The sequence below is a fragment of the Sturnira hondurensis genome, unplaced genomic scaffold, assembly GCF_014824575.4.
Source record: "Sturnira hondurensis isolate 20B ecotype Veracruz unplaced genomic scaffold, ASM1482457v3 Scaffold0020237, whole genome shotgun sequence".
NCBI lineage: Eukaryota > Metazoa > Chordata > Mammalia > Chiroptera > Phyllostomidae > Sturnira > Sturnira hondurensis.
The window spans coordinates 3,075,195-3,099,213 of record NW_028092868.1 but is presented as its reverse complement, the minus strand read 5'-3'; the positions used below and the strand labels follow the sequence as shown (position 1 = coordinate 3,099,213).

Sequence of the window (24,019 nt, the reverse complement as noted above, 5' to 3'; positions counted from 1 at the left end):
GAAGAAGCTTCCACACACCACCCCATGGTTTTCCCTGAGAAGAAGACATTTATGAGGCAATAAGATTACAGCACTTTATTTAGGGCAAACATGAAGGATTCCCCTAGTATTCATCCCCCTCCTCCTCTTCTCCCTCTCCCTCCAAACTATCCATGCCCACCTCTTCGTAATCCTTCTCCAGGGCGGCCATATCCTCCCGGGCCTCAGAGAACTCACCCTCCTCCATGCCCTCCCCCACATACCAGTGCACAAACGCCCTCTTGGCATACATCAGGTCGAACTTGTGATCCAGACGGGCCCAGGCCTCGGCAATGGCGGTCGTGTTGCTCAGCATGCACACGGCACGCTGCACCTTGGCCAGGTCACCCCCAGGCACCACAGTGGGTGGCTGGTAGTTGATGCCGACCTTGAAGCCCGTGGGACACCAGTCCACAAACTGAATACTGCGCTTGGTCTTGATGGCAGCGATGGCGGCATTGACATCCTTGGGCACCACGTCCCCACGGTACAGCAGGCAGCAGGCCATGTACTTGCCATGACGGGGGTCACACTTCACCATCTGGTTGGCTGGCTCGAAGCAGGCATTGGTGATCTCTGCCACCGACAGCTGCTCGTGGTACGCCTTCTCTGCAGAGATGACTGGCGCGTAGGTGGCCAGGGGGAAGTGGATGCGTGGGTAGGGCACCAGGTTGGTCTGGAACTCTGTCAGGTCCACGTTGAGGGCCCCGTCAAAGCGCAGGGAAGCTGTGATGGAGGAGACGATCTGGCCGATGAGGCGGTTCAGGTTGGTGTAGGTGGGGCGCTCGATGTCCAGGTTGCGGCGGCAGATGTCGTAGATGGCCTCGTTGTCCACCATGAAGGCGCAGTCTGAGTGCTCCAGGGTGGTGTGGGTGGTCAGGATGGAGTTGTAAGGCTCCACCACGGCTGTGGACACCTGGGGGGCTGGGTAGATGGAGAACTCCAGCTTGGATTTCTTGCCGTAGTCGACAGAGAGCCGCTCCATCAGGAGGGAGGTGAAGCCGGAGCCGGTGCCCCCGCCGAAGCTGTGGAAAATGAGGAACCCTTGGAGTCCTGTGCACTGGTCAGCCTAGAAGGTGAAGGCAGAGAGAATGCAGGGTGTGAAACACAGCTGACAAATAGGAAGGAACCAGCTTTCACTGTTTCAAATTCCCCAAAAGGGGAATCCTTGGAAGACTTTTCCAAGAGCACAAGACAGATCCTCCTAAGTCAGCCCACTGTCTCTTCCTCACTCCTCTTTCTCTCTAAAACCTCCCAAGGTCCCTAACAGACCGTTCTCCTGACTCTTGTAACGTAGTTATTTTTCCCATTGTGATTTGCCAGCTCCATCCATACTTGTGTCTCCCTGATTAATTTTGGATGTTTCTGGAGGGTTTTCTCTACTGAGATTAACAGTCATAGGAGGTAGAACAAAGTCTGTCATAGAACCTTGGGCCAGCATTACTTGTACCCCTGTTTTTCACAGGGCCTCTGCCCACACCCTTATAATACGAGGTGATATTCTGGGAATGCTTATGGATCCCCATTGCTTGGCCAGGCAGCCCATGGACAGGTCTGCCCTGGCGGCCACACTGCCCAGCATTGGGTTGCTATGGAAGATAAAGAAGACACCCAGCCCCAGACTTCATCCCATACTCTGCCTCCCCTTATCAGAGTGCAGGGCCTGGATCCGGCAGGCTGAACACTTTTCCAGGAGGCTCTCCCAAGGGCTGAAGCTGCCCTTCCTCTCTTTGGGCTCCAGAACGCACAACAGGAATCCGCAGCCTTCAGCCCTTCTCTCACCAGCTTTCGAATCCGGTCCAGCACCAGGTCAATGAGCTCCTTTCCAATAGTGTAGTGGCCACGGGCATAGTTATTGGCAGCATCTTCCTTGCCTGTGATGAGCTGCTCTGGATGGAAGAGTTGGCGGTATGTGCCTGTCCGAACTTCATCTGCAATGAAGACAGTTTTAGGCCCCTTCCTCTTGCAGCCTGGCTCCCAGACCCCCAGGGTACCCAGTAGAAGTGGGGTCTCTAGGCCCTGAGTTTTACCCTGGAGGAGCCCCATTCATGCTGCTGCTATTGCCCTTGATTTTAAGTGTTCATCAATGAGAAGGAGAGGGATGCGGGGTGACATTGAGATGCTGGAGCTGAGCGACAGGGGTTCTTCAGATCTGGAGTTCTAACTGGCTGCAGCAATTGGGAACCGCAGACTCCAGTGCTCTCAGCTACATAGAAGGACCCACTGTGGTGCCTGGGACAGGGCCACCGCAGAAACGGGCCATCTCTCACCAATCACGGTGGGCTCCAGGTCCACAAACACCGCCCGGGGCACATGCTTTCCAGCCCCCGTTTCACTAAAGAAGGTGTTGAAGGAGTCATCCCCTCCCCCGATGGTCTTGTCGCTGGGCATCTGCCCATCTGGTTGGATCCCATGTTCCAAGCAGTAGAGCTCCCAGCAGGCATTGCCAATCTGCACGCCGGCCTGCCCCACGTGGACTGAGATGCATTCACGCTGAAAGGACAAAGGGCAGAAAATACCCTCAACAGAGAGAAGGGTACCATGCCTGGACACAATTCCTGCCTTCCTTCCTTCCTTGAGTGGTTGGCTGAGGGCACAGGTTCCTGGACTCTGTTCTCTTTGCCCCACCTCCTGTGGCTAAGCATTTACTGGTGGCGGTGAGCACCAACAGGCATTGGCGGGGGTGGGGGGGGGAGCACTGGGCCAAAACCCTCAGGGGAAGCAGAAGATGTGGGCAGTCCTCAGATTATAGAGTCTTGCTCAGTGACTAAGCGTCTTTAAGAATGTTGAAGGGATCAGATGAGTCTGGTAGAACACAAATTCAACCCACTCCTCTTCAGAAAGAAATCAGGGGCCACTGGTGTGGGAAGCAAGATCCAAGTGAAGTTTCAGGGGTCAAAGACAAGGAAAAGGCCCTGGCTGAAGTGGCTCAGCGAGTTGGGTGTCACTGAAAGGTCAGCAGTTCAATTCCAGGTCACGGCAATGTGCCTGGGTTGCCTGCCAGGCCCCCCATTTGCGGGCATGTGAGAGGCAACCAATCAATGTTTCTCCCACATTGGTATTTCTCTCCCTCCCTTCCCCTCTCTCTAAAAATAAATAAATAAAATTGTTGTTAAAAGATAAGGAAGAGGTTTATAAAAGCAGAAAGAGCCCTGGATTCATGTGGCAGCCAGAAATGCCAGTGAGGAAGGAAAAAGTAGGCCCGGAACGAATGTGCACACGCCACTCTTTCCTCTCTCAGGTGTGTTGTGGTTCTGGAGGGTGGTGGGACTGGAGAGAAAGGTCGCTTCCCCACACGGTTCCAGGCTGGTAATCAAAGAACTCTTGGCCCCTGAAGCAGGGCTGGGATAAGTCTGTTGTTGTAAGGAAAGCGAAAGGTCAGAGTCCTTCCCAGGGAGACCCATGAGAATCAAGAAGGCTTGACCCTCCTGCTCCATCAAAGATTTACTGAGCCTCTACCGTGTTCCGAACATGTCTGACACTGGGGACACGTAACATCTACCACACAGTCAAGGAAGCTCACTGTCTAGGGAAGGGAGAGATTCGTACATCAACAGATGTATGACAGTGCGGTGAGTGGGGAACCAGGGTGCATCTCCCAGAATACCTTTCTGGGTGCTACCAGAGTGCCTCTCTGCTTGAGAAGAAACTACCACAGACCCTAAAAACAAAATGAACACTGTCATCAAATTTCCCCAAATGCTAAGGCTTAACAACGTGAAGGAAATAAAGAAACGTGAATTCTCATCACTGCTTTCAGGAGCCTGAATTGATGTACTTCAAATTAAGAAGGATCATATGATATGATACTATTTATATAAATCTTTAACTTGTAAAAAAATACTATGCATCATTTACAGATAAATTTATATATTCACTATATGATCACATAAAATGTGTGTATATTGCAAAAATAAAGAAAGTGAAGGAAAATCCTAGCACTAAATTTGCAATAAGTGTTCTCTTTGGTACAGGTGAATGAAATTGAAAAGATGTTCTATTTCTTTTTCTTTTTTTAAAGATTTTATTTATTTATCTTTAAAGGGGAAGGGAAGGAGAGAGGGAGAGAAATATCAATGTATGGTTGCCTCTCCTGCATCCCCTGCTGGGAACTGGCCTGCAATCCAGGCATGTGCCCTGACTGGGAATCGAACCACGATCCTTTGGTCCACAGGCCCACACTTAATCCACTGAGCTACACACAGCCAGGAAGATGTTCTAGTTCTTAAAATGGGTAGCAGGTGTTCGTTGTATTAGTCTTTATACCTTTCTGCATGTTTAAAATAGTTTATACATTTTTAAAAAGATTTTATTTATTTTTATAGACAGAGGGGAAGGGAGGGAGAACGAGAGGGAGAGAAACATCAATGTGTGGTTGCCTCTTGTGCAACCCCTACTGGGGACCTGGTCCGCAACCCAGGCATGTGCCCTGACTGGGAATTGAACTGGTGACCATTTGGTTCAAAGGCCCAAGCTCAACCACTGAGCTACACCAGCCAGGGTTAAAATAGTTCATAACTTTTTAATGAGGGTGCTTTCTCCATGAATTTAGCATGTCAGTGACATTTTTAGTGACATAAGGGCATTGACTATGATTTTTAGGTGGCTGGGATTAATCCATCAATCATTTGTATCCTAACCCCTTTACTTCTCTACTATTCCTGAACGAGAGTCTTAACCTCTCTGTCAATGTCTTCCCTTATAATACGGGGCAATAGTAAGAGCCCCCTCCTAGAAATCCCCTGAGGGTTGAATGAAAGAGCACATGCACGTTGCCTAGCTCGTTTTATGACACTTGCTAGGGTGCACCATATGTTGGGTCTCCCTACCAACCCCCCTACCCCTCGGTTGCTGGTGTCATAGTAAGAGAAGTTAATGAATTAATCTGGGAGGGATTTAGAGACCAGAGGAATTCAGAAATCCCCTGTCCCAGAGAGAGCTGACTCAGCTGCTCAGCTCACCAACCACCTGGCAAGGCCAAGGCCGGCTGCCGCACCTCTGAGCCTGGCCAGGCTCTATTAGGAAGCTAGATGCTGTCATTGCCCCCACAACTGCTGGTTCACGTAAGGCATTTCTGACCCCTCAGGTGTGCCTGAAGTGCTGGATCAATGGTTCTTATGGTGGGACAGCAGGTTTGGAGCAAAGAAAGCCCCTGGAGTCATGCAGATTTGGCCTCAAAGCCCCATCTGTCTATGACAACAAATTACTTCACCTCAGCTGCCCTAGCTCCTTTTTCTTGACTGTAAAAATAGCATAATCTCCTACCTGTATGCAACAAGCTTTGTCATTATGTCGATTAGTTCCCATATATTAAGCTTTAATTAGGTTCCAGGCACTATGCTAAGTGCTTCATATACATTATTTCATTTGATCTTCACAACAACCCCCCTGGGTAAGTACTTTTATTAACCCATTTTATAGATGAGCAAATTGACTCTCAGAGAGGTTAAGCAAATAGCTCATGAGCAAAATGAGGACTATTGGAAGCTGGGACACCCTGGCCCTAACCATGCTCTTAAATGCTCTTCTCTCCTGCCTGGTCTGGAGACAGGTTAAAGATATCAAATGATCCCATGCCTAGCCACCTCTCAATGACTGGGAGCACCCTCTCTCTCCCTCCTCCTCCCCCCTCTCCCCACTGGTATGTAATTGCAGTTGGGCAGGGCTATGAGGATGTATCCCACAGCTGGGAGGTGGGGCCCAGGCTTTGAAGGGCAGTGCCTCCAGTTTGTGCCCCAATCCTACTAACCCCACACTCCCTACCCCTAAACCCCCTTAGCAGTCCTGCTCCTGAGCCCAGGCTCACACTTACCTCCTGGTTTCCATCACCCTGTCCTTCAGCCCCTGCACATGCCCCCCATGTACCAGCACTTTTAGGAAGGGGCACAAAGTCTCCTTCTCCCTTCCCCACACGATCTGTCCATACACTGTAGCCCCATGAGTATCTGGACTCCCTCATACCACCCACCTGAGTCCACTAGGACCCTCACTTGCATGTTCAGCCCCCCACCTCCACTCACCATGCTGTTCGGTTGGAAGCTGGCTGGGGTTGTCTGTCTGCTGCTGGAAGGAAAACAGGGAAGGGTCTAGGGTCTTCGAGAGACCCACAGCCTCTGGCCTCCTTGTACTTTCTGGTCCGTTCTCAGGGTGGGAATGTTGTTAGAAACATCCCCAGGAGGGCAGGTCTATTGACTTGGTTACCAAGCAGCAGGCAAGTCCTGGGCCTGGGCCCAAATAGGGGAGCGAGGTGGATGTGGGTGGGGTTATGAAGAGTCTGTGGGGAACTAGAACTAAGGAGTCCTGGGGCAAGAGGTAACCTCAGAGCCTTCTGGGTAAGAACACACGATACTGGAGCTCGGTGTTAGCTCCATCTCTAGCATTAAATTTTTTTGCATTTTTTTCTCATCTGCATAACAGGGAGAGGTAGTATTGTGAGGATTAAAGTACAAAGTCTCTTAAGCGCTTTGTCCAGAATTGCTGTTGTCCTCCATGCAGGGAGCAGGCTGATGAGCAGGGCTCAAGGCTGTTTGTCAGTGTTTCTCCCTATTTCCGTGCAAGTTGCTGCTGGTCTAGCCTGGCCTGATTTCTCCACAGAGGAATTCGCCCTACGGCTTTCGGCAAAATTATGAAATCAAAATGTTAATCTCTCACGTCTGTATGCACGTTGTAGTTGTTAAGGCAGCTTCGCCCCTCATCTCCTTTGAGTCCCTCAACAACTTTGTGAGGTAAGCAAGGCAGAGCCTCTATTCCCAAGACGAAGAAAAGGAAATGGAAGCCTCCTCTGTCTTGCCCAAGGTCACATGGGAGTTAATTAGTGGCAGAATTAAGAGTCATCTGGGACTCCAGCCCAGTGCTTCTCCTCTTTCCACATGGCAGAGTTGCCATCGTCCCTCATATCTGCCTCCCCATTTTAAATTTCATGGTCAGTGGTGACCACTCTCTTGCATAACCCCCAACTCCCTTGCCTCCCTCTAGCTTTGGCAGCCTCATTTGATTGACCCACAACCCTAGTTGAATCCATGTCTTCACCAGCTCTGTGCCTGCATGGACCCAGAGAAACCGTGGAAAAACCCAGAACCACGTTGATGGATTTGACTTCAAATTCATGACCTCAGGTGAACCCTAATGCTGCCTGGAAACCACACTACATCTTTCCTGTCACTTTCCCAAATAGCAACCATGACCTGGAATAGGAATGCCACATTTAGCAAATGAAAGAATTTTATCTAGCAACCTTACGCAGGAAGTATTGGGTTGGCCAAAGACTCTGTTTAGTTTTTTCCACAAAATAAAAAAAAAAAAACATTTTATTTTCACCAATAACTTTATTGATTTTGATATTTTGAGGATGTTGGCTATCTCCTGTGTGGTATAAACTTGCTTGTTCTTTTTTTTTTAAAGATTTTATTTACTTATCTTTAGAAGGGAAGAGAAGAAGAGAAGGAGAGAAGTATCAATGTATGGTTGCTTCTCGTGAGTCTCCCGCTGAGAACTGGCCTGCAACCCAGGCATGTGCCCTGATTGGGAATTGAACCGCGATTGTGTGGTTCGCAGGCCCATGCTCAATCCACTGAGCTACGCCAGCCAGGGCTAAAGTTGCTTGTTCTTAATTGATGTCTCGATTGGATCACTATTAATTTCAACTGGTCTACCCGACTGTGGAACATCATCCAGCGAGAACTCTCCAGCAAAAAACTTTGTAAACCACTCTAAAAAAAAAGATTTTTAAATTTTATTTTTAGAGAGGGGAAGAAAGGGAGACAGAAAGGGAGAGAAAAATCAGTGTGTGTTTGCCTCTCGTGCGCCCCCTACTGGGGACATGACCTGCAACCAGGTATGTGCCCCAGACTGCGAATTGAACTGGGCAACCCTTTGGTTGGCAGGTCGGCACTCAATCTGCTGAGCCACATCAGCCAAGGCCAAAAACCACTTTTGGACACACTCGATCAGTCGCAGTACTTTTTCCATGTGCTGCACAAATCTTTTTGTGGTTGTTGTTGCACTTCAGTTGTGTTTTTACCTTTGTTGAAATAATAGAGCATAGTGTGCTGAAAATATTGTATATTTTCTTCCATCTTCAATATTAAAATGGCTACACAAAATTTACCAATTTTGAGGTTTTTCAAAATGTATGCTGATATGACACTCTCACAATACAATCTAACAAAACTGTTTCAAATGAAGTTAAAGACTCTTAAGCTCTATTAGAGCCATTATATGAAAAAAATGAATTTCTGGCCAATCAGTAGTTGCTACTGTGAAATTTCAGTTGCTGTGGCAAATCAGGGGGTCATTTTGAGGTAGGGTGTACTAGGGAGTGGCCCAGAATATCCAGATGGCTAACTCTGGTTTTGGTTGTGGACTGAAGTCTTCTCATTCCTACCTGGAACTCAGAGGCCAAGATCCCCAGAGAGAAGACACAGCCAACCAGCACTTCAAAGGTGAGGAAGCCCATTTTTCCACAGGGTTGGTCCATGAAGCCATAGTCCTGAGTGGTTATCACCCTGAGGAATTATTATCCAGATGGGGGCATTTGGGGCCGAGAAGGCTCACTGGGCCTAAAACTCTCTTGTGTAGCCCTTCAGCTTCTCCCAGCTGGTCTCCCAGACAAGCTCGGAGTCAACCAAGGTATCACCGACTCTGGGAAGAAAATTACACTAAAGACAGGCGGGGGGAGGTGACTTAAGTATAACGGCATAAAGGGACAGATTTTTTAAGCATATTAATGTATCTAAGTCATAAATTAGGAGGCAGCCAATGCTCTTAATCCCTTCAACAAATATGTATTGTGTCTGCTATGTGCCAAGCACTGTTTCAGATGCCAGGGATACCTCGGTGGACACACAGTCTGCACTCTTTAGGAACTGACGTTTTCACGGGGAGTCACATCCCAAATAAAGAAGACCATTGCAGAGAGCAATAAGCGCGTGAAGAGAACAAACCGGATAATGGCACAGACAGAGATGGGAGGTGGGGGCTACTACTCTGGGAAGGTGACATTGGAACTGAGACTGAGTGACAAGGAGTCAGCCTTGGCAGGATCTGGATGAGAGTGCTCCAGCAGAGAAAGTAGTGAGTGCAAAGGAGTGAGCTGCACGTGTTCCAGGAAACCAAGAGAGGGAGGGAGAGAGCTATACAAGTGAGGTTAGAGAGGTAAAGGGGACTTGGAAGGAGAATAGGTTTTATTACAAGTGTGATGGGAGGGCTCCCGCAAGCACCATGGCCCGTTTTGTGTTCTGGAGAGGTTACTGCCACTGCTGTGTGGAGACTGCGTTATAGGGCTTCGAGAGTAGACGCAGGAAACTGGTTAAGAGGCTACTGCTGTAGGCATCCAGAAGTGAGGGGAGAGGGGCTTGGACTAGAGTGGGGATGGCGGGAAGTATCAATAGCTGAGTTCGAAGTAACATGATATGCTAATGTGTATGGCAGACCCACCCAACAGTCTTACCTGCCTCCTGCCTCCACTTCTTTACTGGAAGGGTCTTGATTTCCTTCAATTGCTTACCTTTCCACTTGCTCAAGGAAGATGGCCTTTCCCCAGACCTAGAGGTGAGTATAGAGCAGTTTAAACCATTCATGATAATTCTACTCCCTCCTCCCAGAGGCTGGTTTGGGCATGGGCCTGGTGAGATACGAGGGGAAGTCTGCCAGAGTGCTTTAAGGAAGGGTTTTTCCCTCTGATAAAAGTGATATGGGAGGAACCCCCCTTCCTGCCTTAGGACAGTGTCAAATGAAGACAGGGTGCTTGGAGCTGCTGCAGGCATCCTGTGATCACGAGGGAAGATGTCACCAGCTCTCCAAGGATGCCAGAGCAAAGTGCTGGAGACACTGGAGTTATCGATGACATTGCTTAGTCACCCCTGGAACTGCCCCACGCTCGGATTTCTTCTGGGATAATAAATATCCTCATTGTTTCAGCTGCTGTTAGTTAGGCTTTCCATTATTTGCAGCCAGGGAAAAAATTCTAACTAATAAAAGAGGAGAAGCAGACAGGGAAGGAGAGGAATGCCTGACAATCCCAGGTTTTTAACTTAAGCACGTGGGTGGAAGGGGGTATTGTTCACGCAGACTCATCAGCCTAGGACAGGAGCAGGCTTGGCAGGGGGTGGGGTGAGGGTATTGAGAGCTCTACTTTGAGATGGCTAATGCCTGATGCCAAGGAGACAAAAAGTCCCATGAGCCTGAAGGTCAGAGAAGAGGTCAAGGATGGAGACACGAATGTGAGAGTCATCCGCATATAGGTGATATTTCTTTCTTTTTATTCCATTCTTTCACTATGGTTTGGGAATGTAAATACTCTAGGTATTTTCCTTTTGGATAACCCTAGAAATGCTATAAATTTTTATTAAGGACATGTTAAAGTATACTTAAATTAGAGATAATATAAAACCTCATATACTCATCACCCACTTTCAACAGTGGCTTTTTCAGGGACAAAAGCAAAGGAAAGAGAGAGCTTGGAACTGAGTACTGGTAAGTCCCTTTAGAAATAAGCCATCAAAGACCACCCAGGAGGAGTAGCCATGACAAAAACTAGGAGAGGGGGTCGCCATTGAAGCCAAGAAGGAGGCGCTTCAGGGAAGAAGGAAGGATCAGCTGTGTCAAGCACAGCTGAGAGGCAGAGAAATGTAAAGATAGAGATGTGACCTATGGCTTTGGCAAGACGGAGGTCACCAGAGAAGTTAACAACTGCATCTCAGTGGAGCATGGGAACCACGCTTGCATGGGGAGTGGGGAGGAGAGCAGACAGTATCCCTTCAGAAAGGTTGAGCCGTGGGGAGGGGGGCAGCTGGCAGGTGCTCCCGTCTGAAAAACACAGAAGGGTGTGCACGAAGGCTCAGCCCCTTCCCTCCCAGATGGAGTCGGTGGAGTACTGGAAACTTTGGGGATCTGGTTGCACTGTTCCGAGATGCACGTGTGAGGTTCTGGGAAGGGGTTAGAGAAGATGGAGATGGCAATGGGCAAGGGGAAGAGGGGAAGAGATCCAAAGAGAATGTGACTTGCTGGGCACCCATGTAAGATAGATGATTCGACGGGAAGAGGGAAGAAGGGTCTGAAATTAACTTCTAGATTCATGTGTGGGAATGTCTGAAAGTTCTCAGTCTGGTCCATGTTACCTGCACACCCACCCAGTGCTTATGGCCCTAATTCAGAGGCATCTGTGTATATCCCGAGGACATACATGCCCAGTCACGTGTGCACACGTGTGCACACACAAAATCAGAAGCAGAATCTGCATTTCACTTACGTGCTTTGGGTGGTTCTCCCTCCACCCTTGTGCTCTCCATTTTCCCTGCCAGAAGCCTCCTCAGGGATTGTAAACTCCTTGTTACCTGGGCCAGGGCAACATAAAAGTGCAATTCTGGCCGAGCATGTGATGTTAAAGGGTAACAGGCACTTGTCTTCTGTGTCAGGGAGACACGGAATGGTGGGGACTGGGTGAACAGGTGCAGCTTGTTGCTTATCGTAAGGCAGCCACCACCCAGCTCCATTTGTTGCCATGATAGTTTCCTGATGCTGCTGTAACAAACTGCTACAAACTTAGCATCTTAAAGCAACACAAACTTATTATCTTACAGTTTCAGAGACCAGATGTCCAAAGGTCCTACGCGACTAAACTTGAGGTGTTGGCAAGGCTGCCCCTCCTAGACTCCAGAGGAGAATTTGTTCCTCGCCTTGTCCATCTTCTAGAAGCTGCCCACTTGCCTCGACCCCTGGCTGCCTTCCATCTTGAAAGCCAACATCACATCACTCTGACCTTTGCTCTGACCTCTCCTTCCCTGACTCTGACCCTCCTGCCTTCCTTTTCCACTTGTAAGAATCCTTGTGATTGCACTGAGGCCACCCAAAGAATCCAGAATGATCTCCATGACTTCAGATGTTTTTTTAGGAATGATTTAAAAATTTATCTTTAGAGAGGGGAGGGAGAAAGAGAGGAAGATAAACATCAGTGTGTAAGAGATACATCAAATGGTCGCCTCTCCCATGTCCCCAACTGGGGACTTGGCCCACAACGCAGGCATGTGCCTTGACCAGGAATGGAATCAGCAATGCTTCCTTTGGTTTCCAGGCTGGCGCTCAGGCCACTGAGCCACACCAGCCAGGGCTCAAGATCTTCACCTTAATCATATCTGCAAAGCCTTTGCCATGTAAAGTAAATAGCCACAGATTCTGGGGATCCAGATGTGGGTCTCCTTAGAGGGCTATTATCCTGCCTACCACTGTGGCTAAATGGGAATGCAGGCCAGTATGGCCAAGCATTCAGGTCTTTTCCTCAAAAGCTAGAAATCTGCATTTTTCTATGACTGCTGTTAAGAGTCAACACAGTAGGCCTGAGATTGCTATCCCTAGAAAGGCCTGTTTACAAGGTAGGCCCTTGGCTGGTACTTGGGAACTTGGCTCTTGCAATGTTCCCGATCAGCACTTAGCTGACAATGACGGCTCGTGGTACCTAGATTGTTCATGTTAACGATATAGTTTGTGCTGAACACCTGCTGTTCTTCTAGGAGTCTGGAATTTTAGTGTGTGCTAGGCAGAGGTGTCTATGAGGCCAGCACTCAACAAAAGCCTTGATTTCAGAGTCTCTAATGGGCTTCCTCGGGCAGAAACACTGCAGGGAAGGGTTTCTCCGTTTATATTCTGCAGGAAGAATACCCTTGTGAGCCCTTCTGGGAGGCAGAGGGCGTAGATGCCTCCAGACTCCCCTTTTGTCTTTCCCCCTGAAAATCCAGCTGTGCATCCTTCCTACATTGCTGCAATAAACCTTAGTTGTGGGTACGATTTTATGCTGAGTCCTCTGAGTCTTTCTAGCTAATCTCCTAACATAGGGGTGGTCTTGGAAATGCTCCAAAGCAAAGATAATTCCTGATTTTTTGTTCATATTCTAACTGTTACAGGGGTTAACACTGTGAGGGCCAAACAAAACATTTCTTAGAGGGAATTTGGCCTCCAGGCTGCCAATTTTTAACTTCTGGCTTCTTAGACTTCTACTCTAAGTTTGGTCCCATCTCTGATGTGAAATAATTAATCTGACACACACTCTGCAAATGCCTACCAAGTGCTAAGCACCATGCTAGATACACTAGGGCCACAAAAATGAGGAAGACAGAATCCTCACCTTCAACAAGTTTGCTATGTAGTTAGCTGGAAATGTATACAAATAAATGCAGCAGGATGAGCTACACACACTAAAATTAATGAATAAGCCTTGGCTGGTGTGGCTCAGTGGATTGAGTGTCCCCCTGTGAACCAAAGGGTAGCTGGTTCTATTCCCAGTCAGGGCACATGCCTGGTTTGTGGGCCAGGCCCCCAGTTGGGGGTGCCTAAGAGGCAACCACACATTGAGTTTCTCTCTCACTCTTTCTGCCCCCTTCCCCTTTCTCTAAAAATAAACAAATGACATCTTTTTAAATAGTAAAAAAATAAGACAAGAATAAAATGGGCTAAGAATCCACATGGCTAAGTATCCAGTGCTTTGCTATGTCTGTGCACATTCCTAAATTCATTTGGACGTCACAATCTGAAGTTACCCCAGTTTTACAAATGAAGATCCTGAATCTGAAAGTCAAAGAGGCTTAGGGTTTTGCCTAAGCTGAAACCTTGTCCAATATTCATTTCTCTGGGGTGAGGGTGCGCAAGGGGAAAAGAGAGCCAGGGAAGGTGTGCAAGAGGCCATGTGTTCTGTGGTCACCAAGGGCTCTTGCTCTGCAGAGACCATGACCCCATTTCCCAAAGCAGCCTCACTCTGGGCCCTCGTCAGTTTTCTTTTTTATGAATGAGTCTTGTTCTTCCAAGCAGATGGCAAGTCCACTGGGAAGAGAGACCTTGTCATATTTCACTGTATTCCTTTCCATGCCTTGCCTAAGTAAGGTGTCGATTAGCTATTTTGTTGATAGAAAGTTGCCATGCTAGTTATTTTATCCTTCTGTGTCATGTTGTCGGAGAGCCATGGCTCTGGGAAACACTGTGGCGGAGAGGCAAATGAATCCTTTCCAAGGGACTAGCCTGGGAGACAGGTTTCTTAAGGGTGTGTCGATGGGCCCATGGGGCACTTCCTGATGAATTTCTCCTGGGAAGGGAGACAGCTAGAAAACGTAAGGGACGGGAGGTAAAACAGAGGCAGATTGAAAAGCTGATTCTTGCAAGAAATGAAAACGAAACACAGAGAGGAGGAATAGCTTCCCCCTAAGGCTGTGTGCTGAAGGTGTGTGTTCAGACATAGGTCGGGATCCTGTCCGTGACTGAGGGACAGAAGAGGATCTGAAAGTCAAAATCTGACACATCAGAATCTTCGTTTCCTTTCAGCGTCAACAAACATTTTGATAGCTCACAACAATGCTTTCAGGGTGGAATCGGCTCCTTTTCTGCAATGAAGAAGCCAAGGACCGAGTGACGTTAAGTCACTTGCCCAAGACTGGGCAGTCAGGACGTGAATCCTAGCTCCAAGGACTTCAGTCCAGAGCCCCGGTGGTTCTGACAGAAGCGGGCAGGTGGCAGTGGCAAGGGCTCGCTAAGAGCGACAATGCTGATAACGAGGGCACTATCCGTCGGGCACCCGCCGATCCGCGGCAGATTCTCCAGGTCCGCGGCCGCGCACAGGCTGCGGGGCTCAGCTCTGCGGGGTACTCTCAGGGGTGGGCACGCTGGGGCCCAGGCTGCGCAGCTCGCGGTCCTCGACCGCCCACAGGCGTTGGCGAAGGCCAGCCGTCCCGGCTGCGGACCGGCAGCGCGCTGCCGCAAGGGGTCCCTCGAGGACCCTCCAGAGCCAAAGAGCTTATTGGAGCCTCCAGGGAGGCGGGGCGGGGAGGTCACCCGCGAAGGCTCGCCGCAGCCACCTCGGAAGAACAGCCTCTATGGCATCTGGCCTAAGCCAGAACACCTGAGCCACCCCCATGACGCAGGTGCAGGCGAGGCGCACTCTGGCACCGCGCCCTGCGTACCTGCAGCGGAGGTCGAAAGTCCGGAGGGTCGGCTCAAAACCGAGAACCAGGTTTTAAACCCTGGGTCGCTACTCTGAACGCATGTCGGACAGGTGAGGGACCCGGTGGGGGAGGGGACCCGCTCTCGCCCCACCTCTCCGAGACTCCTGCCCCTCGGGGGCGTGGCCTCCCGGCCGCTCAGCCTCCAGTGGGCGAGCGGAGCGCGCGGCCCCGCCCCCGCATATAAGAGCGGTGCGGCAGTGCAGCCAGCGCACTTCTCACTGAGACCCGTCACCCGGACTCTGCGTGAGACCCACCACTCAGACTCATCATGGTGAGTGCGGCCCCACCGTGGTCTTGCCGGTTCCCTCCTTGCCCCTCTCCTTCAGGGACCCCCCCTCGCGAGATGCTCGGGGACCGCCATCTGGCGTTCCGGATCTCCAGGAGGTGCAAGGGTGTTCGCAGTACCCCCACCCCCACCCCTTCCTACTACTGACTTTGGCCGGGCTGTGTTGTCCACTTTCGAAGGCTGGGGAAGGGGCAGGGAGTGGAGTGGGATTCTTCACTAGCAAAGAGGAGCCCTCTTGGAAATCCCCTCCTGCTCCGCCCAGCATTTGTGCCCTGATCGGCCTGAGGGGCGTCACGCAATCCTATGCCCAGTTTCCGCGGGAGAGGGAGACCCACTTGGCTGCCCTCGCCGCCAGCCTCCCCCACACCCAGTCCCTGGAACTGACCGAACACATGCTTGGCACAAGAAGGTGGAAGGGGTCAGGTTACTGGGTCCAACATCCCCTTTTCCTCCGACTGTGTGCACATCCCTCTCACCCACAGTCTCCCTACACCGTGACTCAGCACCCCGCTTCTGAGCCAGGAATGGGGTTCGGTCTCGTGAGGCGGGCCGGCCCCTCTCCAGCATGAGCCCGGTTTCGCGGACGGGCAGAGACAGCTGTCGCTGAGCGGGAGCTCGGGCCGAGGCCAGGTTGGGGGGAGGGGAAAGAGGTGTGTGTAGGGGGTGGTATTTATAGCTAAGGAACGGGGGCCGAAATCCAATCCCCGCTTTCCGCTGGGATGTAATTGGAAAGAATCTAGAAGACAGGCGAATACAGGGCCGGGGTGCAGGAGGGCACTCATACTGCTCCGGGCAAGGAGGGTTACCTTTGGGGCCTCACCGCAGGTTCCGCTTCCTTTTCTGAGCATTTGGAAGCCGTCACCCCGCCATTTCGGTGTGGGTCAGGGAAGGCGCCGAACCACTTTGGCGTTTCAGGGGTTACTTTCAGACTGGCATGGGCGAGCCTAGGGCAGCGACTGCCCTAGTGCTCACAACCCTTATTGCCCGCACGTGCCCTCTGCGCTTACCAGCATTATCGCTATTTTCCCGAGGGGGGAGGTGTGGGTAGAGGTGGGAAGAGGAGCCAGATGGGATTGATCTCCAGAGCCAGATGGGATTTAAAGGTAGGGGAGAGGGCACCCTGATGTCTCGGTGGTCAGTTGACACCAGACTGGAAGGCTGAGATGCCTCTGTAGCCCAGAGAAAAGAAGAGGGAGAGGGTTGTATGAAATTCTAGTGGCTCATCCTCAAAGCAAAGAGTTCACCGCGTGGGGGTCTTTCACTATAAACTCATGGGTCTGGAAAACCTGTCTTTTCTCAGGTTCTGGGGAAGCTGGTTTTGAGGGAGTAGAAATTGGGAACAGCTGAAAAGTCTCCTGTCCTTGTCTGTTACTGCAGTCTCTGCTGGTCTCACATGCACTTGCCCTCTCCATCCTCCCTGAGTGTCCGCTGAATGTGGCAGGGTCATGTGGAGCCAGAGCTCTTACTTGACAAGGTCCCCATGGAGAAGTAGGGTAAGAGGCTGGCCTGCCCTACCGGGTGCCTCCAGCTGGGGAGTCCTATGGGGGGGGGAGGGGCAGGTTGCCAGCATTTTCTGACCTGTGTCCAGCCCCAGGCCTCTACTTTTGCCAACTGAGTCATTCTAGCTGATAGGTGATAAGGGGGGGGAGAGGTGGAACTTATGGATGAAGGGCTTATGCTGTGTCCCCTCTCTTTATCCTGCAGCGTGAATGCATTTCAGTTCACGTAGGGCAGGCAGGTGTCCAGATGGGCAATGCCTGCTGGGAGCTCTACTGTCTGGAACATGGGATTCAGCCTGATGGGCAGATGCCCAGTGACAAGACCATTGGTGGGGGAGATGACTCCTTCACCACCTTCTTCTGTGAAACCGGAGCTGGAAAACACGTGCCCCGGGCAGTTTTCGTGGATTTGGAGCCCACTGTGATCGGTGAGAGAAAGAAGGGGGTGGAATTGAGGGGAGTGGAGAGTGACTCTAGGCTTCTTTCTGGAGAGTTGGTGTCTAGACCTGTCTTTCCTAGCCCTGAAAACTCCTCACCCAGTTGGAGTCTAAAGAAGGCAATCTAATCATAGGCCGGCCTGCACAGCGGGCCTGAGCTCCTCACACACTGGTATCTCAGGCTGGCAGAAGGATGCACTCTTCCACATATCTGTCTGCAGCTACCACAGCGAGGGAGGGAGGTCCCTGCTGGCACAGCCTTGTGGTTTGGGCCCTGACGATGTGTTTTATGCCTTTGCAGATGAGATCCGAAATGGCCCGTACCGGCAGCTCTTCCACCCAGAGCAGCTCATCACTGGGAAAGAGGATGCCGCAAACAACTATGCTCGTGGTCATTATACCATTGGCAAGGAGATCATTGACCCAGTACTGGACCGGATCCGCAAGCTGGTGAGACTCTGGTGTGAAGGGAGGGAGCTTTCCAGATGCTGATGCTAATGCTCAGGGACATTTCTTTTTCCGGATCTTTTTCAGGGAGTTGTCTCTAATTGTACATGTTCCAGAGCATGCTGCTGCTATGGAACACTCATTAATCTTTGCCCTAGCTCCAGAGATATTTAGGCTTCTGTGGAGCCAGTGATAGAGCTCCTCAGGCCCCTTCCCACATACATTGCTCTTTCTCATTCTTGCCTTTCAGTCCGACCAGTGCACAGGACTTCAGGGCTTCTTGGTCTTCCATAGCTTCGGTGGGGGCACTGGCTCCGGCTTCACCTCCCTCCTGATGGAGCGGCTCTCTGTCGACTATGGCAAGAAATCCAAGCTGGAGTTCTCCATCTACCCAGCCCCCCAGGTGTCCACAGCCGTGGTGGAGCCTTACAACTCCATCCTGACCACCCACACCACCCTGGAGCACTCAGACTGCGCCTTCATGGTGGACAACGAGGCCATCTATGACATCTGCCGCCGCAACCTGGACATCGAGCGCCCCACCTACACCAACCTGAACCGCCTCATCAGCCAGATCGTCTCCTCCATCACAGCTTCCCTGCGCTTTGACGGGGCCCTCAACGTGGACCTGACAGAGTTCCAGACCAACCTGGTGCCCTACCCACGCATCCACTTCCCCCTGGCCACCTACGCGCCAGTCATCTCTGCAGAGAAGGCGTACCACGAGCAGCTGTCGGTGGCAGAGATCACCAATGCCTGCTTCGAGCCAGCCAACCAGATGGTGAAGTGTGACCCCCGTCATGGCAAGTACATGGCCTGCTGCCTGCTGTACCGTGGGGACGTGGTGCCCAAGGATGTCAACGCCGCCATCGCTGCCATCAAGACCAAGCGCAGTATTCAGTTTGTGGACTGGTGTCCCACGGGCTTCAAGGTCGGCATCAACTACCAGCCACCCACTGTGGTGCCTGGGGGTGACCTGGCCAAGGTGCAGCGTGCCGTGTGCATGCTAAGCAACACGACCGCCATTGCCGAGGCCTGGGCCCGTCTGGATCACAAGTTCGACCTGATGTATGCCAAGAGGGCGTTTGTGCACTGGTATGTGGGGGAGGGCATGGAGGAGGGTGAGTTCTCTGAGGCCCGGGAGGATATGGCCGCCCTGGAGAAGGATTACGAGGAAGTAGGCATCGATTCCTATGAGGACGAAGATGAGGGAGAAGAATAGACCAGCTGCCTGGAGCCCACTATGTTTATTGCAAAATCCTTTCGAAATAAACAGTTTCCTTGCACGGTTTCTGGTTCCCTCTGTGAGTACTTGAGCTTCTGCTGCCTTCTTTGTGCTGCTTGCTGCTGCTTCTGCTGCTGCCCTCACTATATGCTGCTCATGACCCTTTTCCCTTCCATGGCTGAAGGCGAGACCTCCCAAGGAGCCCTTGCCAGGCCCAGGAAACATGACCCCATGGTCCTTGATGTAAGATCCTCAGGGACACCCAGGACAGGGAGGAAATGAGGCCTGAATCCTGGACCTGTCCATCCAGCCACAAACTATCAAAGGATATGAGTCTTCACTTCCTTTCCAAGTGAGAGTTTCAGTCCAGAAGTTTCTGTATTTGGGTTAAGACAAGGATACTGTTCTTCCTGTGGCTTCTGCATTCATCAGCTCTGGAAGCAAGGCTTGGCCCAGGCACCTCTGTGTTATAAGGGCTTGGGAGTGGGGCTGAGCTGCCTCAGAGTTCCTTGGCGTGGAGCCTAGTCATAAGCTTGGGGGATGGGAGGGAACAGGGCCACCTCCTGGAGTTGTTTATGTTACTGCATGAACAGCTTTGCATAGCTTACTGACTTGCTGCTGTGCTGGGGCCTAGGGCTGTGCCATTAAAACTCGGGTCATCTCCCCTCTGTTTGTGCCTTCTTTCTGGCCTCAGCCTCTGTTTTAGCTGGTAGGACCTTCCTGTGAGGGCCCTAGGGAAATTTTCGACTTTGCTAATAGGCACCCCAGGACCTACACTGACGTCAGCTTGTTGGGGGTGGGCAGGGTTGAGGGAAAGAAGCTTCAATCTCAGGGGCAGGAGATGCCAGCCCTGCCCTTACTTTCCCTCCCTGTGATTCAGGGACGCAGTGCCCTTCCCTGGGGAACAGGTTGTAAGCCCAGCAAACGCAGGGCCTCTGTTTACTCAGCACTGTAGGCAGGAAGTGGCAGCTGGACACTGCCACACCACACCGGCCTCATTAATCATTAACCATGAGTGAGCTAAAACCAGTGGGGAGAGACTGTAGACCCAAATGGCTGCCACCTCCACTCCCTTTGCCCCCAGGCTGAGGCTGGGAGACCTAGTATGTAGCTGTCCCAAAGCTTCCTCAGGTGTCTCCACCCAGAGACTGGCCTGGTAAACCAGCTGGGCTGCTCTGACTAAGCCACCCACCCCTGGGAAAGGAAGGAAGGAAAGAATGAGTTGAATGGGCCTTTCGGGGCCCCTGCTCCCAGTTCTTGGCGTAGAAGCCCACTCAAGCCAGAGCAGCTTTAAGTGTTTAAGTTAGACAAGCTAGAACTGCCCATTGCCAAGCAGCCAGGTTTAAAGTAAGACTACTTTAAACCGACCTGACTCTACACCAGTCCCTCTTCTTTCTAGGCTGTTCCTTGGACGTGGCAACGAGACTTTGGGCCCCTTGTATCTCTCTTATTCTGGGAACAATGAGACTGAGGTTCACACCAAGCTGCTTTCCCTTTATTTTTTTAAGATTTTATTTATTTTTTAGTGAGAGGGAAAGGGAGGGAGAAAGGGAGAGAAACATCAATGTGTGGTCGTCTTGTGCACCCCTAGTGGGGACCTGGCCTGCAATGCAGGCATGTGCCCTGACTGGGAATCAAACTGGCGACCCTGTGGTTCATAGGCCAGCACTCAATCCACTGAGCCAGACCAGGCAGGGCTCACTTTATTCTCTTATTTATACATTCTCCTGCTCCCATACTTGGAGGCAGACCATGATGTAAGTCCAGCAGTCCTGCTCAGAGCTTTTACCATATTCTTTCAGTTTCCCTTTCCCTATACCCCACCCTCACCCACCCCAACTCAGGTTCCCTGTCCAGTTGTTCTTGGGGTAAGAGAACACAGCAGATAGAAGGCTGAGCTGACTTGCCCCAACCCCCCTGCCTTCAACCATAAGAGAGCAGGCCTGGATAGAAAGAACAGAGGTTCCAGTAAGGGATGGCAGACTGGTTCCAAGGCACAGGGGCCACCTCAACGTGGCCACTGGTTTGGTCAGATTTGAGTAGTGTGCTGGCCTGGAGCTGGGGGTTGCAGTGCCTCCAACTGACTGAGGAGGACAGGAATGTGAGGGCGCTGCTGGGGGTCCACAGTCATCATTGAGGCCAGCAGCTGCCGCAATGCTGAAGAATGCCTGTTGGGGGAGGACCGCAGGGTGACCAAGGGGCACCCGTCCGTCATGCCAAGGCTCCAATAATGTCAAGGAGAGTCTGAAGCGCTTGGTGCCCTTCTATTGCTCACCTGGGGCTCTGTGGGATGTTGAGTTGGTTCTGCACAGCCAGGGCCACACTGTCACCCTTCTGGAACACCATGTCATAAGGGCCTTCTCCAAACATCATAGCATATAACACACAGCCTAGAGACTGAGCATAACTTGGTTACTCCATGAAGGGGATCAATGGAGGTTATAACTCTCCTCTTAATTCTGTAGTGAAAGGACACTACCTGAGCTAAGAGGACTATGCTGACTTCAGTCACATGACCCCACCAGGGCCCAGAGAAACTGCCAGTTAGCTGGACGCCTCTGCACCCCTTGTTTAGCCACTGTCTTCAGACCCAGCACCAGCCGTACCACCCCTGTTCAAAGGGCAGGGTTATACCACTTCCTGCGCAATTAAGTACAGTGTCAGTGACAGTTGCCAGGAAGGAAGTTGAGGGGGATGGGGACATACATGTTTCCTGGGGCCCCATGCACTGGAAACCAAAGACCTCCTCCTCTACTCCATAGTAGGCACAGAGCAGTGCTCCTCCCCACCCAGACTCCCAGCTGCATGCTCCTCACCCAGACATCAGTCCGTTCATCGATGACACACTGACTTTGCACGGAGAATAGCTCCGGGGCCCGGTAGGAAATGGTGCACCGCTGGGCTGCCCAGTCCTGGAACAGTGACCCCAGAGCTCAAAAGTGGGGCACAGGTTATGGTCATGTAACAAAATGGGGAATGCACAAGAAGAGGTCAGGGTTGGGGAACAGGTAGGCAAAGGAACCTGGAGACTCTTACCTGAAGAGCCAGAGCCTGGCGGGAGCCCTCCACATGGATCTGTGCTTGATTCATGGAACCCAAGTCCATTAAAACCGGCTGTCCCTCATCTCCAAGCAAGACATTGGTGGGCTTCAGGTCCCTGTCAGGAAGTGGAAATGACCCATGAGCATCCCTGGACAGGGAGACTAGAGTCTCAGGGGGGCAAAAAATCATGGGGCTGTTCCTTGGGAGGTGAGCGGAGACTTCTCATTTCTCTTGACGAAACTCTTCCTTTCTGCCCCAAAAAGCATACAGGGCCTTCCCACTGACCTGTGGGCATAACCCTGGGCATGAATGGCCTCAAGACCTCTGCAGATACCCAGCAGCAGCTGAAGGATTTGCTCTTCAGTCAAGAAGTTGCCTCGGTCTTTCAGCCTCTCTATCTCGTCCCACAGCGTACCTCTCTGTAACACAAGTACACCTGCAGTTGTTTTTCAAGGCTCTGCTCCAGGAGCCTGGTCCCTTCCCCATGTCAAAAGCCCATCAACCTTCTCACCACACACATCACACACCCTACAGTCCCATTTGGATTCCTCTAAACTCCAAATCTGAAGTGGTCAAACCCAGGACATAGCCTCTGCTTCCTCACATACTTGACTGCTCACATAGCTCTTGGTCGGTGCCTCTGTTGCAACCCCTCCACAGCCAGGAGACTTTCTGACCTTGAAGAAGGGTAGCAGCAGCCAGGCCTCATGTTTAGTGCCCCGCTCCCTCAGACAATAAGCCACGAGGTGAAGGATGTTTGGGTGTTGGAAGAGGCGATGCATGTCTGCTTCTCGTTGGGCCTCCTCCCGGTCCTGCTGCTCGTGACACACGATTCGCTTCAGGGCGTAGAAGTGTCCGTCATGTAACCCTTCCACTAGGTCCACATAGCTGAACCCACTGTGGGCCAAAGGGGTCAGTGAAGGACCATGGTCATCTCCCACACTGCTTGGACCCAGAGGAATTCCCTGGGGAGAACAGGGGGTGTCTTTCCCATTTAATAGAAACCCTCCCAAGATGTGACTCTAAGAGAAGCCTGAAGATTATTGCACTTTGAGCTCCAGAGCTGGGGCAAAGTAATCTTTGAAGCCCTGTGATCATAACCCGGTGCTCTGCAGATGCTCATAAACATCAACAAATAGCTAACATTTATTAAGTGCTGTGAACTAGGCACTGGTGAGATATTTTATATGCATTATCTCATTTAATCCTCACAGCCCCATCAGTGACGCAAGATAGTAATTATCTCCATTAAGCAAATGAAGAAACCATGGCCTATCAAGGTCATGAAAGGTGGAGGCCTGGTTCCAGAATCTACTTTCTTGACTAGCATGTCACTAAGGCTCTGCAAGGTGGGTTAAAGGATAAGTGACAGAATAAAACCTTCTGCCACTATCAGGTGCAGATGGCTGTCCTTCAATCACCATAATCCTGGGGACTAGTGATTTCCAAACACTCACCCCTCCCCCAGTTTCTGGATGAAGAGGTAGCGCTTATTGTCAATGATGACAGTTCCCGGAGAGCAGATACACAGCGCGTGGCCCATAATGTCTCAGTCATCCTCCTCAAGGGCGGTCTGAGGCTGCCAATGGGTTCGTCCAGATTGAGGGCGCTCTCCCAGGCGATGCGCTGGGGCCCCGCCGGATCATGCTGAAAGGGAAAGAACGGCAGGATCGCGCGGGTCGGGCACAACCTAGACGACCCCTGAAGTACTAACGTGGAGAGATCAGGTCCAGGTATCGGAATCTATAGAAAACGGGCCCTGCCGATACCATCTCCGAAGAGGCTGGGATCAGGTGCCTTAAAGCCTCAGGCCACGCAGCAACTACCAGACGGCTTCCTCCACCACCAGCCCACCTTCGGACGGCCCTGGCTCCCCTGCCCATCGGGTCAGGTGGGCAAGGGTATAGCGTAGTTCCCAGGGGGTGGGAGGCTGGGATCTATCGCTTGCAGAGCCCACCCCTGGCCTCTGCGGGTACAGCCCAGGTAAGCCAGCCCAGCCCCCCCACTGACCTGGCCTGGACAGGAGGGAAGCGCCAGGGACCGGAAGCAGTGGTGTGTCATCATTCCGCGCCTGCGTAACAGCC

At 51.5% G+C, this 24,019-nt stretch overlaps 3 protein-coding genes across 5 annotated transcripts; 1 reads left to right on the top strand and 2 right to left on the bottom strand.

Moving 5' to 3' along the window:
- Window positions 1-60: 60 nt before the first annotated feature.
- On the bottom strand, window positions 61-6,171 carry LOC118975343 (tubulin alpha-1D chain). Its single transcript, XM_037029219.1, has 4 exons — window positions 6,039-6,171; window positions 2,289-2,511; window positions 1,801-1,949; window positions 61-1,087 (listed from the first exon to the last, which is right to left on the bottom strand). The coding sequence occupies exons 1-4, from the start codon at window positions 6,039-6,041 to the stop codon at window positions 104-106; spliced, it is 1,359 nt and encodes a 452-aa protein (XP_036885114.1). The 5' UTR covers window positions 6,042-6,171; the 3' UTR covers window positions 61-103.
- A 9,002-nt stretch (window positions 6,172-15,173) lies between these two features.
- TUBA4A (tubulin alpha 4a) lies at window positions 15,174-18,959 on the top strand. Its single transcript, XM_037029370.1, has 4 exons — window positions 15,174-15,270; window positions 16,990-17,212; window positions 17,523-17,671; window positions 17,919-18,959. Exons 1-4 carry the CDS (start codon window positions 15,268-15,270, stop codon window positions 18,888-18,890), a joined length of 1,347 nt encoding a protein of 448 aa, XP_036885265.1. The 5' UTR covers window positions 15,174-15,267; the 3' UTR covers window positions 18,891-18,959.
- A 1,551-nt stretch (window positions 18,960-20,510) lies between these two features.
- Window positions 20,511-23,994, bottom strand: STK16 (serine/threonine kinase 16). Of its 3 annotated transcripts, none has more exons than XM_037029371.1 (8): window positions 23,946-23,993; window positions 23,393-23,582; window positions 22,613-22,832; window positions 22,221-22,354; window positions 21,930-22,050; window positions 21,710-21,805; window positions 21,169-21,290; window positions 20,511-21,061 (listed from the first exon to the last, which is right to left on the bottom strand). In XM_037029371.1, exons 2-8 carry the CDS (start codon window positions 23,476-23,478, stop codon window positions 20,923-20,925), a joined length of 918 nt encoding a protein of 305 aa, XP_036885266.1. In that variant the 5' UTR covers window positions 23,479-23,582; window positions 23,946-23,993; the 3' UTR covers window positions 20,511-20,922. The 3 variants fall into 3 exon arrangements, with proteins under 3 accessions (XP_036885266.1, XP_036885267.1, XP_036885268.1); XM_037029372.1 differs by lacking the exon at window positions 23,946-23,993 and adding an exon at window positions 23,790-23,921; XM_037029373.1 differs by lacking the exon at window positions 21,710-21,805 and having other exon boundaries at window positions 23,946-23,994.
- Between the last annotated feature and the right edge of the window lie 25 nt (window positions 23,995-24,019).

What these genes read in the sequence shown, in the direction of transcription:
- LOC118975343 (XM_037029219.1), bottom strand. An exon ending in CCTGGAGCCCACCGTGATTG is followed by an intron (nt 1,950 to 2,288) that starts GTGAGAGATGGC and finishes TCTTCATTGCAG; the next exon opens with ATGAAGTTCGGACAGGCACA. An exon ending in TGGACCGGATTCGAAAGCTG is followed by an intron (nt 1,088 to 1,800) that starts GTGAGAGAAGGG and finishes TTCACCTTCTAG; the next exon opens with GCTGACCAGTGCACAGGACT.
- TUBA4A (XM_037029370.1), top strand. An exon ending in TTTGGAGCCCACTGTGATCG is followed by an intron (nt 17,213 to 17,522) that starts GTGAGAGAAAGA and finishes ATGCCTTTGCAG; the next exon opens with ATGAGATCCGAAATGGCCCG. An exon ending in TGGACCGGATCCGCAAGCTG is followed by an intron (nt 17,672 to 17,918) that starts GTGAGACTCTGG and finishes CTTGCCTTTCAG; the next exon opens with TCCGACCAGTGCACAGGACT.
- STK16 (XM_037029371.1), bottom strand. Translation starts at nt 23,478, where the DNA reads ATGGGCCACGCGCTGTGTATCTGCTCTCCGGGAACTGTCATCATTGAC. An exon ending in TGCTGCTACCCTTCTTCAAG is followed by an intron (nt 22,355 to 22,612) that starts GTCAGAAAGTCT and finishes CTTGTGTTACAG; the next exon opens with AGAGGTACGCTGTGGGACGA. An exon ending in GCCCAGGGTTATGCCCACAG is followed by an intron (nt 22,051 to 22,220) that starts GTCAGTGGGAAG and finishes ACTTCCTGACAG; the next exon opens with GGACCTGAAGCCCACCAATG.